Below are 21,405 nucleotides of genomic sequence, written 5' to 3'. Positions count from 1 at the left end.
ATTGATGACCTATCATAATGATGGATCATCAACTGTTCAGTCCCAGAGAACATCTTTAAGGTTACCTGAAAAGTTATCCATACCCCTACTGCAGATTCTTTCCTTCTCTCAAGCTTCATCCACACTGCAAACACCCTCAACCCACCAGCTATTTAACTTCCTGATTGGCCGCTGTAATTCTGAATTCTACTAAAACTGCCGCCCTTTAAAGGGCCACTAAGCCCAGAATCCAAAGAAAAAAAGAACAACCGACTAAACGTAACATCATTGCTTGTTTCTTTAGATATCACAATTTCAGAGTATTAAAATAAACTAGAACAGCAAGCAGTACATTGTTCTCTCAGGCTGTAGCCATGTCTTCTTCCCCTCCTTCTCTCTCCCTCTGATGCTAGTGCACGTGAGCCAGGAAGTTTAGGAGGAGGCGGCTGGCTTAAGTCTGGATAATTTTTGTCTACACAATCTGAGTGGCCATTCTGTTAAAAGGAATATCCTAGTTACTAATAGCACAAGATAGATTTGGTAACAGCACCAGCCATAGTACCGGCTATAAATCATACAGCTGAATAGTGAGGAATCCTTCTTGCCTACAGTATATAGACAAACTTGACATTTAAGGACCTGGAAAAACTCGGTAGCACGTTCTGTAGCGTCAGTGCACTGGTACTGTCTAGTATCCCTGCACACACAGGAGGAGGTTTTGTAAGCTGCTATGTTTTGCAGTTTCCAGCCCCTTCATAGTGCTCTGGGTGTCTACTGAAGTGTATTGGAGTTAAGCCCCACCATTTTCCTGAAGGCTAATGCACATAAACTGATAACAGCCTGTCTCCAGCCAAAGATGGAGAGGCAGGGAGGAATAAGGGACTTGTCTAACTGCAAGAAATCTCTTAAAACTGCTTTGTGTGGCAGTGTGAAGATGTCCAAGCAAAAAAGGAAAAAGTAAAGACAAACTTTCCTTAGCAGGTTCTTTTTTTCTGGCTGGAGTGTCCCTTTAAATTCATAGGATGAGGACAGTACAAGTTTTCAATACAGACATGTCATTTACCCCATATCACACTGGTTAGTCTAATTGTATATTTCAATATTCACTCCGAATCAGCATTTACCCTCCAGTCTTTTTGTGATTGTATCTGTCCATATTGTGTCTCATTGGACCGGGGCAAATAAAGATGATGGAATATTATGGCGTTATACGAAGAATTAACTATGTTAACAATACTCATGATGAGGAGGTTTCTCTGAACTTCCTATCAGTTTTCCTATTAATAAAGAAATTTACAGTCAAAAAAGATTGACGATAGGCTCTTACCATTCACGGACACTAAAAGGTTTTTTTCGATTCCACTCGTTCCATCAGAACTTTCCTGCAAGATTAAGGACATGAGATAAAAAGGAAATTGAGCCTTAGATTTATATATTTGTACAATTGTATCAGGTCTCCCCTTAAATATCTCCTCTTAAGACTAAATTAAGGTCATTACTTTTAATCTTTCCTCATAACTGAGGTTCTCCAGGCCCCTCATTACTTCCTGTTTCTCTACATATTCTAGAAAAGGGTGCACTAATGATTTGTGAAGTATTAAAACATTATGGGGGTCTTTTATTAAGTACGGTGGTCTTAATATCCCCTATAGCTGGTGGTGGATCCGCCGGAGTTATGTAGAGGTGCCGACCTCTACAAAACTTCAGCGTATCCACCGCCGGTCTAAATGTAAGACAGCTTCCTTGTCTTACATTTAGACAATTTTCTACGTCTAAACCAGGTGTGGAAAATGATGAATAAGATGGGCCTACTGACCCGACCCCTTCCCTGCCTACTTTTTTAGACCTGGCGTCTAAAGCGCCAGTCTTAATAACTGTGCCCTAAGAGGTCTACTCATAGCTAAGGGTCTCCAGTCAACATCACCTTTGTTATTCCTCTGCACATTCTAGATGAGGCTGTGCAAGTGTTCTGTAAAGCATTACGATTATGTACCTAACCAGTGAGGCCATGACTTTTTCAGACAATAATAGTAGTATTCAGTCTTAGAAGCAGCTGCCTGGCATTGTGCTCTTGGTCTATACAGGTGGAAGTTTAACAGAATCTATTTTTAAGACATCAGAAACCATTTGTGGCCATGTCCTACATAGCGAAAAACAACAAGAGAAAATGAACACACAGTATACTCCACTGCTGCTGGGGGAGGTCAATAGAAAATGTCATTACATCAGTCTATAGAGGATTTGTAGAAACCTCAGCTTCACCTACCTGATGATCCAGTGGGACATTCTGCGTTTCCTCTGGACAGTCCTGGGAATACAGAGGACTTGGACATCTCTCTGGTGGATTTCTCTGACTGGATCCATCTGTAGGAAATACACACAGTGACTGAATACATTGTCTATATGTGATGATCAGATGATGGGGGAATCTGACTCTCAGAACTGTTCTCTCTTCTACAGTTATGGAAGGTCTCCTCTTACCCGGTGATGTGAGGGACTGGTGATTTTCCATCATGACGTCCTTGTACAGATCCTTGTGTCCTTCTAAATACTCCCACTCCTCCATGGAGAAATAGACAGCGACATCCTGACATCTTATAGGAACCTGACAACACAAGGACACAGTCATTACCAGACCCCTCCCTTGGTGTTATTGTATAATGTCCCAGCATTCCCAGCAGCGCTCACCTCTCCGCTCAGCAGCTCAGTGATCCTGGTGGTAAGTTCTAGGATCTTCTGCTCATGTATCAGGGAATGAGGTGGAGGCTCGGTGATGGGGCTCTGGGTCCTGCTCCGTCCTCCTGACACACGGGGTGTCACACACTCACCAGACGACTTCTTCACTACTGTGTAATCCTGTGTATGGGGAGACGCCGATCACTACAGAGATTCTAAGAATCCTTCACCTTTCCAGACATTTCCCTGGTTTATTACTAGAGATAAGAGTGATGTCATGTGAGACTCTCACCTCTCCGGTTATCAAGAAGATGATCTCCAGGGTGAGGTCTAGTATCTCTGCAGCCATGTGGTCTCTGTCCTTCTCTATCCTTGGTGGGTCCTTGATGGAAAGGACCGTTGGCTCTAAAAAGAAGAGAGTCCTGCAAGTAAGAAACCTGAGGTAAACAAGGACAAGTGAGAGAAATATCACAAAGTGGAATTATTTTGATTGGATAAGCCATAAGTTTGAGTGATAGGTGGGGGTCCAGCTGTTAACACCCCCATTGAATCGGAGAATGAATGGGCCACAGTGCTGCTTTACTGCTGAATCTCCTCCACAGTCCCTGCTCATTAGAGCTCCGGCCTCCGCTGTGCAGGGACAGTGAGGAGAGGACACAGCGCTGCAGCCCCTTCATCTAGAAGAGGTTGTCCCCACCGACCACACACTGACTCCATATCCTAGTGATATCACAGGACAGTGTGTGATGGAAGACCCCTCTAATCCAGGAGAACAGCCCCTCTTACAGGGGTCTGGGGGTCTCCTAATATTCCAGGGGGAGAGCAGACATGTCTGAGGAGAACTCCCCTCCTGACCTCCAGACTGTGTGAGCAAAGACTCTCTATGGCCGGTGCTGCCCCCTGCTGGCTGGACCTGCTATATGTCACCTATAGAACCGCTCCATTCTAATAAACCCAGAACCAAGACCAATAACTGACCTGCAGATCTCACCTCCTGGGGCTGCAGGACCTGCGATGACGTCACACTGGTCACATGACAGGAAGTGCTGCACAGTGAAAAACCTCCCCTGCTTTACTCCTCCCCTCATGTGACTGATCACATGACCATGACATCATCAAGGGTCCTGAAGTCACTAGAATAAATTAGTGTAGCCTCCTCCAATATACAACAGCAGACATCCCAACCTGCAAAAACTCATTTCAGGGAGGTTTTCTTTTTTTTTCTTTCACAAACTTTTTATTACATTTTCCAGACATATGCAGTATCTGCACACTGTGCTCTATGGTGTGGAGGACGGGGCTCATTACCCTGCCCCAAATTATCATATTTCTGTATATGATTAAAGGGATTCTGTCACCACCTATAAGCCCTGTGAGCTAACCATCTGCTCATGTCCAGGGTGGCAGCATTCTGATTTCTAAGGTGGCCTTATAAAAGCTTTTTGTGGCTTTATTCTGTGGAAAAACAGGTTTTACTAACCTGTCAATCATTGAATTAAGGTGCCCAAGCAGGGGAGGTCTGTGGATGCATGGTGCCCGGCCGCACGCATCGCCGTTCGTGCCCAGCGCCGCCTTCTACTCCTCAGTGCCGCCTCTCCTCCCGCTTTGAGATCCCGCGCATGCGCACAGGCTCAGCCTGATGCGCCGTTGCGGACTGCTGGCATCGGCTTCTTCTTGCACTGTGCGCACGCGCCAAGAAGGGGACGCTGCTACAGGTTGCCGGAAAGGTTTACTGCGAGTAAACTAGAGATGGGAAGGTCGGATCTTTTACATGAATCGGTTCATTTGAATCAGTTCATTCAAATGAACCGATTCATGAATCGAATCTTCGGTTCATTCGCTGAGCTGACAAGAAGCAAGTGAACCGAAGCTTAGGTTGCGCAATGCGCATGCGCGGATGCTTCGATTCTCTTGCTGACTCGCTGAGTCGGCTCTTGGTCTGAGTCAGGAAGTTTATTCTTTAAAACCCTGTGTGTAATTATCTACCCCACTGTAGGAAAAAAAAAGAAGCATCCGGGGGGGGGGGGGGGGGGGGGTGAATTTAACACTGGGGTTAATAATATAATTAAAATGGAGGGTTAAATGTGTAAATGTATTTAAAAAAAATACATCTCTCTCAATAGTTCTATAGCTACTGAATGAGACAGAAGAAGGGATGCCTTTAACATATAATTCTCCTTGAGAAGCCAATTTGACCCTAAAGGGTTAATTCAACCTGTAATCTAAACTCTGTGTCCTGTCACTTCTCTTCTCTCTGCTCTGCTATCAGTAAACCTTTCCGGGAGATATTGTTTCACATGCGGGCGTCAGGGAGCCGCTATCTAATAGCGGGAGACTCCCTGAACCTCCGGGAGACTTGAGATCCCTGCAACAGAGACTAGAAGGAAATGCTTCCCATGGTTCCCCCTCTCTTACACATCCCCCGACCAATAACTGATCTGCAGATCTCACCTACTGGGGCTGCAGGACCTGCGATGACGTCACATTGGTTACATGACAGGAAGTTTTAAACTGAAAAAAAAAAAATCTCCACTGCTTTTCTCCTCCCCTCATGTGACTGATCACATGACCATGACATCAAAGGTCCTGAAGTCACTAGGATATAACTTCTATAGATAAATTAGTGTAGCCTCCTCCAATGTACAGCAGAGACTAGAAGGAAATGATCCCAATGGTTCCCCCTCTCTCACACAGACCGCTCCCTATGGTCCCCCCTCTCTCACACAGACCACTCCCCATGGTTCCCCCTCTCTCACACAGACCGCTCCCCATGGTTCCCCCTCTCTTACACAGACTGCTCCCCATGGTTCTCCCTCTCTCACACAGACTGCTCCCCATGGTTCCCCCTCTCTCACACAGACTGCTCCCCATGGTTCCCCCTCTCTCACACAGACCGCTCCCCATGGTTCCCCCTCTCTTTCACACATACCCCTCCCCATGGTTCCCCCTCTCTCTCACACAGACCGCTCCCCATGGTTCCCCCTCTCTCTCACACAGACCGCTCCCCATGGTTCCCCCTCTCTCTCACACAGACCGCTTCCTATTGTTCCCCCTCTCTCACACAGACCGCTCCCCATGGTTCCCCCTCTCTCACACAGACCGCTCCCCATGGTTCCCCCTCTCTCACACAGACTGCTCCCCATGGTTCCCCCTCTCTCACACAGACCGCTCCCCATGGTTCCCCCCTTCTCTCACAGATACCTCTCCCCAAGGTTCCCCCTCTCACACAGACCGCTCGCCATGGTTCCCCCTCTGTCACACAGACCGCTCCCCATGGTTCCCCCTCTCTTTCACACATACCCCTCCCCATGGTTCCCCCTCTCTCTCACACAGACCGCTCCCCATGGTTCCCCCTCTCTCTCACACAGACCGCTTCCTATTGTTCCCCCTCTCTCACACAGACCGCTCCCCATGGTTCCCCCTCTCTCACACAGACCGCTCCCCATGGTTCCCCCTCTCTCACACAGACTGCTCCCCATGGTTCCCCCTCTCTCACACAGACTGCTCCCCATGGTTCCCCCTCTCTCACACAGACCGCTCCCCATGGTTCCCCCTCTCTCACACAGACCGCTCCCCATGGTTCCCCCTCTCTCACACAGACCGCTCGCCATGGTTCCCCCTCTGTCACACAGACCGCTCACCATGGTTCCCCCTCTCTTTCACACATACCCCTCCCCATGGTTCCCCCTCTCTCTCACACAGACCGCTCCCCATGGTTCCCCCTCTCTCTCACACAGACCGCTTCCTATTGTTCCCCCTCTCTTACACAGACCTCTCCCTATGGTTCCCCCTCTCTCACACAGACCGCTCCCCATGGTTCCTTCTCGCTCACACACAGACCGCTCTTCATGGTTCCCCCTCAAAAAGATATATTCTGCATTAACAATAAATCTCACGTATCCCTGTTAGTCTTACTTATTGTAGGATCATTTAGAGTTCATAAGCTGTGTCCACATCATGGTGTCACGGCTGGGAGTGGGGAAAAACCTTCACCGTGCAATGCCAGTGGCTGCAATGCCAGATAGGAAGGAACAGGGAGCAGGTCACCACCTAGCGCAACCCTGAACTCACCTTAGACTCCTACCGCATGAGCCGCCTCAGAAGGTAAGGGGGCTCATGCTCACCAACCTTTGACCCTACTATCCCTACAAAGCCCTAATGACAGGGCAGAGACCACCCATTCATCCAACACCACGGATGAATGGTGTCTCAAACAGCCCAGTGGCAAGCAGGATAGAAGGCCATGGGCTAAACAGTACGGCAGGTAAGTTACACAGTAACATAACTATGCAATCCTCACTTACCTGCCGTAGCCATGATGGAAAGTGGCTCCAAGCTGGAAAAGCCCACAGGCGAGTCTTCGCTTAAACCCCTCCGGGAAAGCCCACCCCTTCTGGAGCCTCATACAACAATCAAACCTCCAAGCAAAACCCGCACCATAACTACATACACCAGATGGGGGGAGGAATGACAGAAACACACCGGAGGGGACAACGGACAAAGCAAGAAATACAAAATAACAAATAAGGATAGCTCACACAGACAGTATCATTCAGCCCAGGAGCAGAGCTCCACACAAGCTGACAAACAAACCAAACTGACACTCAGGCTCCACCACATCAACATATAGGAGGACTGAGGTCACACCCGCCACACCTACCAAGCACACCTTAACCCCATGCACACCAAAGCAGGGAAAGGAAACATCCTAAAAGGGAAAGCGCACACACATGCATAAAAACAAGTTGCCACCGGCAACCAGCATGCACGGCGAAAATGTCGCGGCACACACCGAGGCCGTGACACATGGTGCAAACTGGGAAAAAAAACCTGTTCATACTGGGATAGTATTGGGGGCCAGGAGAACTTCCATTTAGATATATATGTATAATGCTTCCTGTAGCTCTATGTAATTTGCATCATGTCCAGTCTTCACAGTAAATTTGCAGTTCTGCTTTACACTGCTGTCTGTTGAAAATAAATTACTCTGCAGGGCATTGTTTCCCAGAGAAAGATTCTTGGAAGCATTGTATCTACGTCCATGGTGTTAGAAACCCAGGAAGGTCAAGGTTTTTTTTTACCCGACCAGGAGGATCTCCCATGGGACTACTTAAATTCAACAACTGCGGTGGGTAACCCTTTTTAGTACTCCATGATGGTCCGGGATGAGTATGTATGGTTAAACAGCAGACACCTGTCTGCAACCGGCAGTAATGCTGATCATGGACTTTTAACCCCTCATATGCGTGACCACGGCATCTGGTGCAGTGTGCGGCAGCCTCTGTCCTCATGAATGACAAGAGGCTGCCGCTCATTGGTTCCTATGGAGCCCTGCCACAGTCAGGAATATAGTAAAATCCTCAATGCATTGGAGTCTATGAGAATAGCAATCTGATCATTGCTTGTTATAGTTCCCTATACGAAGTATAAAAAAGTAAAAAAAAAAAAGTAAAAAAAAATAAAACAAAATCACCGCCTTTCCCCAAAATGAAAATGCATAAACTATAAAAAAAAATATACGCATCATGGGCATCGCCGCATTTGAAATGTCTGTACTATTAAAATATTAAAATATTTATCCCGTACGGCAAACGTTTGCTGTTTTTTTTGGTCACTTCACCTTCCAAAGAAAAATTAAATAGAAAGTAATCAAAAAGTCTTACACACCCCAAAATGGTATCAATGAAAAGTACAGATCGCCCGGCACAAAAATTTGCCCTAACACAGCTCTGTACTCATAACTACAAAAAAGTTATATTGGTCAGAATATGGTGACGAAAAGAAAAAATATATAATTTTTTTTTTTTTCAGTATTAAAACACAAAAATAATCCTAATGGCCTGCAGTATGAAAGTAACAGGTCAGTTTTACCGCAAAACAAAACCCATAAAACTGTTGCAGAGTTGCATTTTTTTTTTCGAATTTCCCCCCATTTGGATTTTTTTTCAACAGAATGCCACTACATCATATTCAATTTTAAATGGTGGAATTATAAAGTGAAAAAAAAAAACAAGCCCTTATACGGCTACGTGAACGAGAAAATATGTTCGTAAGTTATGGCCCTGGAAAGGCAGGGAGTGAAAAAACGAAAACGGGGAAAAACCACAGGGGCTGAAAGGGTTAAGACCACATGACATTGTATTGATTTTGTTATTTTAGTATATGTATATTTAGAAGATGTTGACATTGTCTGCCATCTTCTAAATGTTGACATTGTCTGCCAGAACTGGGGCAACATATAATGTTTCTTTGTATTGGGACGGGGTGATTTTCGGAGCGAGCTGTGCTTGTATGTGTGAGGGTGCTGCTGAGTCGCATGAAGGCAGACGGCACGGGTCACTACAGAGGAATGCGCTGTAGCATGTAAAGTGTCTGTGCATCCTAAGAGCTTATAAGACATATTAACAGCAAGGTAAATACATAAAGCGGAGGTACTGAGGGTGTGGAGAGAAATCACTTACATGTTTATAACGTTTCATGTTTTATATAATGTGTATGGAGCGCAAGGAAACAGTTTTTGTTATACAGGTGAAACTCAAAAATGTAGAATATCGTGCAAAGTTCATTTATTTCAGTAATGCAACTTAAAAGGTGAAACTAACATATGAGACTCATTACAGGCAGAGCGAGATATCTCAAGCCTTTATTTGTTATAATTTGGATGATTATGGCTTATAGTTTATTAAACCCCAAAGTCACAATCTCAGGTCCCCTTTGCTCAGGGGGTATGGATTAATTAGCTGACTGGAGTCTGACACTTTGAGCCTAGAATATTGAACCTTTTCACAAAATTCTAATTTTAAGCTGCATTCATGCAATTCCTTTTAAGTTGCATTACTGAAATAAGTGAACTTTTGCACGATATTCTCATTTTTCAAGTTTTACCTGTAAGTTCAGTGAGCTCAGATGTGAGCAGTAAATGGGCCCTTTATGTCTGTTACTATGTTTGATTATGAGTTGAATGTTATGTTTGTTACTTAGGCTACTTTCACACTGGCGTTTTGGCTTTCCGTTTGTGAGATCCGTTCAGGGCTCAGCGGTCCAAACGGATCAGTTTTGCCCTAATACATTCTAAATGGAAAAGGATCCGCTCAGAACGCATCAGTTTGCCTCCGTTCCGTCTCCGTTCCGCTCTGGGGGCCACCTGCAGCGTTTTTCTGTCCGGAGCAAGACGGATCCGTCCTGGCACACAATGTAAGTCAATGGGGACGGATCCGTTTTCACTGACACAATATGGCACAATAGAAAAACGGATCCGTCCTCCATTGACTTTCAATGGTGTTCAAGACGGATCCGTTTTGGCTATGTTACAGATAATACAGACGGATCCGTTCTGAACGGATGCGTGCGGTTGTATTATCTAAACGGAAACGTTCGTGCAGATCCATGACTGATCCGCACCAAACTCGAGCGTGAAGGTAGCCTTATTAAATGTGGACCAGAGATCTGACCTCATGTGTTGCCAAATAGAAAACTTGTAGAGGAAGGTCACACAGCCCGACCAAGAGGGGTGACCATAGATGACATAGAGGGGAGGGAGCCACTAACTCCTCTTCCCCATTCTCAAGAACTCTGAAAAGCCTACTAGACACCGGGGAACCACGTGAATCCACTACAGTACTATTGTAGTGTGCGGATGATTTGTTGTTCTGTTGTGCCGCAGTGGAAGAGTCATGTTGATTCAAAGTCACTTTTTTTTATTTGGGCTGCAAATGGGTGTAAGGCTTCAAAGGAGGAATTTCAGCTTTGTTAAAGGGACACTGTATGTCTCTGGGCATTAAACATCCGAGACCTAGTAGTCGTGAAGCCATAGACAAAGTCCCACTACCAAAATCTACGTGCCTATTTTAGTATGGTTGCTTCTGGATACGTGATGCCTCCGGTACAACGGCCCCTTTGTTTGCATGCCTTATTTCGGATCCCTTTACCATCACTCCGGAGACAGTTGAGGGTTTTCACACTCTGAAACCCAAATTGATCACTGCCACCATGGTAGCGATCCCTAATACCTAATTAACCGGGGCAAGCCACGGGGGTTCTCATATAAGAACATGGGGTAAAGAGAAGTCCCTTGGACAGTACTGTGCCACTCTGGAACCCATAATCCTGGGATCCCTTTCCCGTGTACGAGCGGTTGTAGCTGAGTTCATTAAAGGAAATGTGTCACCAAAAATTTTACCGGCCAGTTAAAACCAGATAGTAGCATATCTCCTTTTTTATTAATCTCTTTTTATTTTCTATTTCCATTTCCTGAACATGGTTATGGGGGCGGCCATCTTGCCTAAGATGTTCTTAACAGCATTTACAAAGCATTAAAAAATGTCTTTACGGCAGCCCCATGGTCCATAGACACAATGGTCAGGAGGGGACCTCATTGACTTCTATGGGAGAGTCTTCTAGGCATGCTCTGTGTCCTGTGCAGACGTCATTGTACAAGGAAAGAATAGATAAGCTTTGACGATCACCTATTGTGAATGGAGGATCCTGGTCCTGTCTTAGGCTTGTTTCACATATGCGGAATTCAGGCAGCGCAGGGACGGATCCGACATGCCGTTCTCAGCCAGATCTGTTTGAGGCCTAGTTCACATGAACGTTTTTTTTGCGAGTGTACGGGCCGTTTTTTTGTGTTCCGTATACGGAACCATTCATTTCAATGGTTCCGCAAAAAAACGGAATGTGTTCCGTATGCATTCCGTTTCCGTATTTCCGTTTTTGGAAAGATAGAGCTTGTCCTATATTTGGCCGTAAATCACGGGTCGTGCCTCCATTCAAGTCAATGGGTCCGCAAAAAAACGGAACACATACGGAAATGCATCCGTATGTCTTCCGTTTCCGTTCCGTTTTTTCTGAACCATCTATTGAAAATGTTATGGCCAGCCCAATTTTTTCTATGTAATTACTGTATACTGTACATGGCATACGGAAAAACGGAACGGAAAAACGGAAACACAACGGAACTCAAAAATGGAACAACGGATCCGTGAAAAACGGACCGCAGAAAACAATAAAAGCCATACGGTCGTGTGAACTAGGCCTGACACATACCGTATGTGAAACAAGCATTATCTGTCATTCTAATCCTGCCTGTAATGAGATCAACTTTGTGTCTAGATAAGCAGATAACTGCTGTAAAGTAATCTGTACAAAGAAGTGGCGCCTATTATTAGGCTTAGTGGCCAGTGCGAAAACAAAAATATGTAAAACATAAAAATGTGATTTAAACAATAGGTCATTTTCTGATGACACATTTCCTTTAAGAAGATAGAGGAGTCCTCTCATATTACAAGTGCCCCACTGGGTGTCTGAGGCCTTACAGCAAGCCCAGACCAGACACCTTTCTACAGCCAGACTCACCAAATACGAGGTTTCGCTCCTCGCACCTACAATCTCGTTATTAAGCAGTGCAATGTTCTGAATCAGCCACCTTGCTGCCCGTGGATTCAGAAAAGGGGTGAAGAGAGAGTGGAAAACAGACCCTCATTTTTCAGCCAGTGAGGAATACAAATTTGACCTGACACACAGGCATGACTGGCAGACATTGACGGAGCTGGTGTCACGGCCATGGCTATGACCGTGACTCCTGAACCGCATGCGGTTGTCAGCGGTTTACTTTGGTTGTCAATCACAGGTGAGGGCTGTGGTATTTGCCTCACCTGTGGTTGCCGCTGGCAACAGTATGTATGTGGCAGCGTAGCAGTCTGAGCTGTGCCATTGCAGCTTGCTATGTTGTGCATGCGGTTTTGTGTGATGTGTGTATGTGTGCACTGTGTTTTATGTTATTGTGTGCACGTCCCCTTTAAGTGGTGTTTTCCCTTCCCTGGTGTTGGAAGGGTTAACCTCCTTCCTAGTGCGTGTGCGCACTGGGTGTGTCTGACTGTGGGTGTGGCTTCTTGGCCCTATATAGCCTCGCTGTTAGCATGGCTCAGGGGGTTGTTTCAGCCATGCTTGCTGGAGCAGCCTCCTGTGTTATTATCTGCCTGTGAGAGCCACCCCTGTGGTCATAAAGAAAATGTCACTTTATGTTTTATGTCATGTTGTGTGAGATGTCCATCTGATGTTCTGTTGGGTCCTTCCTTCGTTTGGTTTGTGCAGCTAATGGTTCTAGATTCTGTGTGTTCTCAGGGATCCAGTCAGCAAGGCTGTGGCAGGTTGGTTGAACTACTTAGTTCACCTGCCATTTCCGTTAGTCTGTTTTGGTTCCCCTTTTTCCCAACAGCTTGGCCAGTGAGACTCCTGCTCCTCCGTGCCTAGGAGGAGTAGGTCGTCTTACCCTGACTCCTAGCGCAGGGACTGGACGGAGGGTGAGTTAGGGATCCAAGGTTCCTGCGCATGGGTCCTCCTACCTTTAAGGTCGGCCCATGCAGTTAGGAGTTAGGGCCAGGGTAGGGACGCTGTTAGGAGGTGACCTGCTCCCTATCCTGTTCTCCTGGCCGAGTAGGCCAACAGCATCTGGCATCGCACGGCTGAGGATTTCCCCCATCCTCAGCCGTGACAGCTGGAAACTAAAGGGTTACCAAATATTACTAATGTACTACCACTGAGTATTTTGTAGATGGCTTCAGATCATGAGACAACGACCAAGGAAGATTCCTCAAAATGGTAAGGCAGTGATACAGAAACCACTCCCTTGTATTTGTTCTTCACAGGAGGCATTCACAGCAGCGTGTAACCTGGGTAAGGGAAAAGAGGTGAACATCTATATGGACTAGAGGTATGGGTTTGGTATAGCACATCATTTTGGAGCCATTTGGCGAATCTGCATCTTCTGGACCTCTGCAGTTAAAGGGAACCCGTCATCAACGTTATGCTAACCTCACTGAGGGCAGCATAAAATAGTGACAGAAATGTGTGTCAGTCATGAGCTAAAAGTAAGTGGTTGCTGAGAACCAGCATCATAATCATTGCAGCCCAGGACCTGAGAAGAGTCAAATCTATTTGAGAAGAGTCCTGGTTATTCCTAATCTCCTGATCTCTCACCCATCTGCTGATGATTGGCAGTTCTCTCCTAGAGAGAAAGGGAGAAAACTAGGTAGAAGACGGTCAGTCATCAGCAGGGAGAGCAGGAAGTCATGAATAACCAGGACTCTTCTCCGGTGGCCGGGACTCTTTTCCAGGCCCAGTCTGCAATGATTGTGATGTTGGTTCTCGGCAACCACTTACTTTTAACTTATAGATGACAGACCGCTGAAAACTCGCCTGTCTCTACTGTAGGCCTCCTGCACACAAACGTTTTTTTTCCCTGTTTACGGGCCGTTTTTTGCGTTCCGTATACGGAACCATTAATTTCAATGGTTCCGCAAAAAAAACGGAATGTACTCCGTAAGCATTCCGTTTCCGTTCCATTGAAAGATAGAACATGTCCTATTATTGCCCGCAAATCACGTTCAGTGGCTCCATTCAAGTAAAAAAACGGAACACATACGGAAATGCATCCGTATGTCTTCCGTATCCGTTCCATTTTTTGCGGAACCATCTATTGAAAATGTTATGCTCAGCCCAATTTTTTCTATGTAATTACTGTATATGCCATACGGAAAAACGGAACAGAACCGGAAACACAACGGAAACAAAAAACGGAACAACGGATCCGTGAAAAACGGACCGCAAAACACTGAAAAAGCCATACGGTCGTGTGCAGGAGGCCTTATACTGCTGTTAGTATGGGCAGCATAAAGTTGATGACAGGTTCCCTTTAAGCCTAGAAAGAATGCTGTTAGACGCTATTATTGAAGGTGTCAGCACATACCAAAGAGCAAAGCCCTGTGGTTATTGGGAGTGCCCTGGCAGAACAGGTGGCCAAAAAGGCAGTATTACTCGCTGCCTCATCTGCTAAGACTGCAGTTGAATTAGAATTGGTACATACCGTCCAGAACCAGATATCCCTTCAAGAAAAATAAGTATGGATGGATGGAGGTCCCATACAAGGAAAAGGAGGGCTGTGGCACTAGACTCTGCTTGCCACGTTGTATGTTCCCTATGATGGCTGACCTGGCTCGCTCCATAGTTTACAACTTCAAGGGAGCGATGTGTGCCATAGTCTTGCAGAACTGGCTTGTCCCAGGGTTTCTGAATGCAACTGCTCAATTTGTGCAGGGATGCCTTATATGTGCAAGGCATAACCCAGGCAGGCCTACCTAAGTTCCAAGGAGATGTACCCCGAAACCAAATTAGCCATTTCAGAGATTGCGGGTGGACTACATTCAGCCACATGCTTCCGAATATGTTTTTGGTCTGTGTAAATTTATTATCGGGGTGGCCCAAAGCCTGGCCTGTAAACAAAGCAAAAGCCAAGACGACTGCCAAGAAACTAATGAGTGAACTAGTCTGCAGATCTGATGTGCCAGAGGCCATAGAGAATGATAGGGTCACCCATTTTACTAGTGAAAGTATGAAGGAGACCACAGCAACCCTAGAGATAGAACAAGCCTTCAACACAACTTACCAACCTAAAGCAGTGGCAGGGCGGAATGCTTAAACGGCACCCTAAAAATGAAAACTTAGAGGTGTATGGAGGAAAGTCATTTGCCATGTCAGGTTCAACCCAAGAGTAAGACAAAAACTCTCCCCACATGAGATACTCTTTGGGAGTATCCCCAAGACAGGGTTGTACTTTCTCAAGCGGCTGCAAGCCACTCATGGCTCACTGTCCCTGGACATCCAGGAACTGCATAAGCATCTAACTGAAACTCACAACCGTGTTCTTTCTTCCATCCCAGATCTCAACTGTATGCAGGGAACTCATGATTTAAAGCCTGGAGACTGGGTGATGGCAAAGAGACACATCAGGAAGTCTTTCTAGCCAAGATATAGTAAGCCTTCCCAAGTACAGTCACCTCTGTACAGACATTGGATCCATGAGATTCACTGCAAAAGGATCCTGAAACCAAGCGGGATGCACCTGCTGATAGTGTGACTGCTAGGACTGACCATGCTGCCACCAGAGACTCAGCCTCCAAATGACAACTGGGCCAATACGTTTTTCAAGCATCATCTAGTCCTAGTAAATGTATAAATTTGAGGGGCTGGATTTTGGGAATACTGGATTTGGGGATTACTGGTACTAGTCCTCCTCCCAGGTATGATGCTCTTTACATACAGAACACAACTTAATGATTGGGTGAAGAGTTAGGAAAGTCCCCCCTGCTGCCACTAGGGTAGTGGAAAGTAGTTGGCTGTTGATAAGTGTAAATGAGAAAAAGGGAGGAAAATGATAGAGATGATTTCTGCATTTACAATACATCTCACCCATCCCCCTTCGTCTCTTTTGTAGGGTTTATAAGCTGTGAAATTAGGGTTTCAATAACACCCCTCTCTCACACAGACTGTTACTCATGATTCCCTTTCTCAGACAGAGTACTCTCCTTGGTTCCCTCTCTCACAAACACCGCTCCTCACGGTTCCCCCTCTCTCTCACACAGACTGCTCCCCATGGTTCCCTCTCTCTCACACAGACCACTCCCCATGGTCCCCCCTCTCTCACACAGACCACTCCCCATGGTCCCCCCTCTCTCACACAGACCGTTCCCCATGGTTCCCCCTCTCTCACACAGACTGCTCCCCATGGTTCCCTCTCTCTCTCACACAGACCGCTCCCCATGGTTCCCCCTCTCTCTCACACAGACTGCTCCCCATGGTTCCCCCTCTCTCTCACACAGACTGCTCCCCATGGTTCCCTCTCTCACACAGACCGCTCCCCATGGTTCTGCCTCTCACACAGACCGTTCTCCATGGTTCCCTCTCTCTCACACAGACCGTTCTCCATGGTTCCCTCTCTCTCACACAGACTTCTCCCCATGGTTCCCCCTCTCTCACACAGACCGCTCCCCATGGTTCCCCCTCTCTCACACAGACCGTTCTCCATGGTTCCCTCTCTCTCACACAGACTTCTCCCCATGGTTCCCCCTCTCTCACACAGACCGCTCCCCATGGTTCCCCCTCTCTCACACAGACCGCTCCCCATGGTTCCCCCTCTCTCACACAGACCGCTCCCCATGGTTCCCCCTCTCTCACACAGACCGCTCCCCATGGTTCTCCCTCTCTCACACAGACCGCTCCCCATGGTTCTCCCTCTCTCACACAGACCGCTCCCCATGGTTCTCCCTCTCTCACACAGACCGCTCCCCATGGTTCTCCCTCTCTCACACAGACCGCTCCCCATGGTTCTCCCTCTCCCACACAGACCGTTCTCCATGGTTCCCTCTCTCTCACACAGACCACTCCCCATGGTTCCCCCTCTCTCACAAACACCGCTCCCATGGTTCCCCCTCTCTCACACAGACCGCTCCCCATGGTTCCCCCTCTCTCACACATACCGCTCCCCATGATTTATCCTCTCACTCAGACCGCTCTCAATGTTTCCCCCTCTGTCACACAGACCGCTCCTCATGGTTCTCCCTCTCTCACACAGACTGCTCTCCATGGTTCCACCTCTCTCACACAGACCGCTCCCCATGGTTTTCCCTTTTTCACACAGACCACTCCTCATGGTTCCCCCTCACTCACACAAACTCTTCCCCATTGTTTCCCTCTCTAACACAGACCTCTCACACTGTCTCACACAGACCATGCCTCACGGTTCCCCCTCTCTCACAAACACCGCTCCTCACGGTTCCCACTCTCTCTCACACAGACCGCTCCCCATGGTTCCCCCTCTCTCACACAGACCGCTCCCCATGGTTCCCCCTCTCTCACACAGACCGCTCCCCATGGTTCCCCCTCTCTCACACAGAGCGCTCCCCATGGTTCCCCCTTTCTCACACAGACTGCTCCCCATGGTTTCTCCTCTCTCACACAGACCGCTCCCCATGGTTCTCCCTCTCTCACACAGACACTCCCCATGGTTCTCACTCTCTCACACAGACCTCTCCCCATGGTTCCCCCTCTCTCACACAGACCTCTCCCCATGGTTCTCACTCTCTCACACAGACCGTTCTCCATGGTTCCCTCTCTCTCACACAGACCGCTCCTCATGGTTCCCCCTCTCTCACACATAGCGCTCCCCATGATTTATCCTCTCTCAGTCAGACCGCTTTCAATGTTTCCCCCTTTGTCACACAGACCGCTCCCCATGGTTCTCCCTCTCTCACACAGACTGATCCCCATGGTTCCCCCTCTCTCACACAGACCGCTCCCCATGGTTTTCCCTCTCTCAAACAGACCTCTCCCCATGGTTTTCCCTTTTTCACACAGACCACTCCTCATGGTTCCCTCTCTCTTACACAGACCAGTCCCTATGGTTCCCCCTCTCTCACACAGACCGTTCCCCATGGTTCCTTCTCTCTCACACAGATCGCTCCCCATAGTTCCCTCTCTTTCACACAGACCGCTCCCCATGGTTCTGCCTCTCACACAGACCGTTCTCCATGGTTCACTCTCTCTCACACAGACCTCTCCCCATGGTTCTCCCTCTCTCACACAGACCACTCCCCATGGTTCTCCCTCTCTCACACAGACCGTTCTCCATGGTTCCCTCTCTCACACAGACCGCTCCCCATGGTTCCCCCTCTCTCACACAGACCGCTCCCCATGGTTCCCCCTCTCTCACACAGACCGCTCCCCATGGTTCCCCCTCTCTCACACAGACCGCTCCCCAAGGTTTCTCCTCTCTCACACAGACCGCTCTCAATGTTTCCCTCTCTGTCACACAGACCGCTCCCCATGGTTCTCCCTCTCTCACACAGACCGCTCCCCATGTTTCCCCCTCTCTCAAACAGACCTCTCCCCATGGTTCTCCCTCTCTCACACAGACTGCTCCCCATGGTTCCCCCTCTCTCACACAGACCGCTCCCCATGGTTCCCCCTCTCTCACACAGACCGCTCCCCATGGTTCCCCCTCTCTCACACAGACCGCTCCCCAAGGTTTCTCCTCTCTCACACAGACCGCTCTCAATGTTTCTCTCTCTGTCACACAGACCGCTCCCTATGGTTCTCCCTCTCTCACACAGACCGCTCCCCATGTTTCCCCCTCTCTCAAACAGACCTCTCCCCATGGTTCCCCCTTTTTCACACAGACCACTCCTCATGGTTCCCCCTCGCTCACACAAACTCTTCCCCATTGTTTCCCTCTCTAACACAGACCTCTCACACTGTCTCGCACAGACCGTGCCTCATGGTTCCCCCTCTCTCGCACAGGCAGCACTAAATGGTCCCCCTTTATTCATGCAAAGTAAGCCCTTCACCTCCCGGATCACATGACCATCCGCTACTCCTTACATACCATCTGGACTGTGTATGAAGCTTTCAGTTTGGTGCAGCACTAATGTGTTTCTCTAAAGCTCATGAAGCGCACACATTTCTATAACCTGTTCATGAGAAGATGTTCATATAAGCTAGACAGAACTGAATGCTGCATTCCAGGTGCATGCTGTGTCCAGGGGGGTCTCTTTTTTGTTCCTGGATCCTCCCGGACATTCCAGGAGAGTTGGCAGTATGGACTGATCACATGGCCATGACATCATCAGACTTCCTTTAGCTCATCACAGCTTGAAAATCGGACTCCTCCCACACATTTAACAGATCAGATGGTCATGACCTCTCCGCCTACAATCCCTGACTCATGTGCACTAGCATTAGGGAGGAGGGGAGGGAACATGGACACTTTCCATGACAAATGTAGAAGACTTTTTTTTTTTTGTATTTTAGCTTTGCAACTGTGACATGTTATGAGCAATAATTTTGGAACCACTCTGCCAACCAACTGAACATGCAGTGTTCTGTAATCCACAGACAGCATGGAGCTGAGCAGATTGCTATATATTAAATAATATAGTATAACTTATCCAAAAGAGAGAAAATAACAGATTGCAAATCCATGCAATATTTTTTGTCCAGCCAAGACCTGGCATTTATGCCGGAAAGTGGTGAGATCACCTCCAGACCTCATTACAGTCAATGGGGATCCGGCAGAGAACTGTAACTGCTCTCTGCTGGAACAGCCTGCCAAATCTGCTGCCAAGATGTGAGTGAAGCCTTAGGCAGCAGGTCTGACAATGATGCTCCAGTCCTGTCACATTTTGTACAATGGCTCCTCTCCTCTGTGAGTTCTCTGATGTTTAAGAAAACCCGATTTCCAGCTAAAACACTTTCCACATTCTGAACATGAAAATGGCTTCTCGCCTGTGTGTATCCTAAGATGTTCCACAAGATTTGATTTCTTACTACAACATTTTCCACAGACTGAACATGAAAATGGCTTCTTCTCAGTGTGTGCATTCAGATGGTGAATAAAACTTGACTTGCGGGTGAAACATTTCCCACATTCTGGACATGTACTTGGCTTTCTGTCTGTGTGAGTTCTTAGATGCTTTATAAGACTTGATTTGTGGCTGAAACATTTCCCACATTCTGAACATGAAAATGGCTTCTCTCCTGTATGAGTTCTTAGATGCACCATAAGATTTGAATACCTGCTAAAATTTTTCCCACATTCTGAACATGATAACGGCAACTCCTCTCTGTGACTTCTTAGATGTTCCACAAGACTTGATTTCTGACTAAATTCCTCCCCACATTGAGGACATAGAAACGGTTCTGCCCCTGAGTGAGTTTTCTGATGTTTTTCAAGGGCAGATTTTTGTCTAAAACATTTTCCACATTCTGAGCACGAAAATGGCTTCTCTCCTGTGTGAACCCTTAGATGCTTCACAAGATTTGATTTCTGGCTAAAACACTTTTCACATTCAGAACATGAAAATGGCTTTTCCCCTGTGTGGCTTCTTAAATGTTCCATAAGGCTTGATTTCTTACTAAAGCATTTCCCACATTCTGAACATGAAAATGGCTTCTCTCCTGTGTGAAGTCTTATATGTTCCACAAGGTTTGATTTTTGACTAAAACATGTCCCACATTCGGGACATGAAAATGGCTTCACCCCGCTGTGAGATTTCTGATGTTTTACAAGAACTGATTTCTTGCTAAAACATTTCCCACATTCAAGACATGAAAATGGATTCTCCCCTGTGTGATTTCCCAGATGATGAACAAAAGCTGATTTCTGGGCAAAACATTTTCCACATTCCGAACATGAATATGGCTTCTCTCCTGTGTGAATTCTTAGATGCTCAGTAAGATTTGATTTTTGACCAAAATACTTCCCACATTGATCACATGAAAATGGCTTCTCTACCGAGTGAGTTCTTTGATGTCTCTCAAGAGAAGCTTTATACTGAAAGCATTTTCCACATCCCAGACATGAAAATGACTTTTCATCTCCATGAATTCTCTCATGCAAAGAAAGATTAGAATTCTTTTTCAGAGGTTTTCTAAATGAAAACATTTTCTCCTGTCTTTGTCCAGTTCTTGGTTTGTCAACCAGTGGTTGATTAGCTGAAGGTTTCTTGTGACCTGCAGTATCGGTGAATAGATCTCCACTGTAAAGGACTGAGGGTACATTAGGAGTTATTGAATTGTCTTGTGTGGTATTGCTATTGTCTGCTTCATGAAAGGGAGATAAAAAGAGATGTTCAAGGGGGCCATCCATCTCCTCTTCACCTGAAAAATGAAACAAAATGTTTTGTTTTTCCAAACAAATTGACTTAAAAAAATTATGGGCAAAAAAATGTTACGTGAGGTAGAGAAGAGAGAGAGGAAGGAAACAGGAGAGGAAACACCAGGAGTGTGAGTAGTGGTAGTAGACCAAATGGGCGTAAAATCATGTTTTAAACTCTTCCTGTATACTTATGCATCTCTTAATGTTTTTCAACCCTTCTCAAAGACTGCTAATGGGATTATAAATGGTAATAGAAGTAGTAT

The 21,405-nt window shown here is 46.8% G+C and overlaps 2 protein-coding genes across 2 annotated transcripts in view; both read right to left on the bottom strand.

The window, feature by feature from the left end:
* LOC120999677 (gastrula zinc finger protein XlCGF57.1-like) overlaps positions 1-21,405 on the bottom strand; it is a 354,101-nt gene that overhangs the window by 25,702 nt on the left and 306,994 nt on the right. The gene's annotated exons all lie outside the window — the stretch shown is intronic.
* The window catches only part of LOC120999684 (gastrula zinc finger protein XlCGF57.1-like), a 78,917-nt gene continuing 76,817 nt past the window's right edge, over positions 19,306-21,405 (bottom strand). The window contains exon 4 of the mRNA XM_040430701.1: positions 19,306-21,144. Coding sequence (XP_040286635.1) covers positions 19,661-21,144 — 1,484 coding nt within the window. The 3' untranslated portion in view covers positions 19,306-19,660. The remainder of the gene's footprint in view (positions 21,145-21,405) is intronic.

The sequence above is a fragment of the Bufo bufo genome, chromosome 4 (assembly GCF_905171765.1).
Source record: "Bufo bufo chromosome 4, aBufBuf1.1, whole genome shotgun sequence".
NCBI classification, from domain to species: Eukaryota; Metazoa; Chordata; class Amphibia; order Anura; family Bufonidae; genus Bufo; species Bufo bufo.
This window is presented reverse-complemented; position numbering and strand designations above follow the sequence as displayed.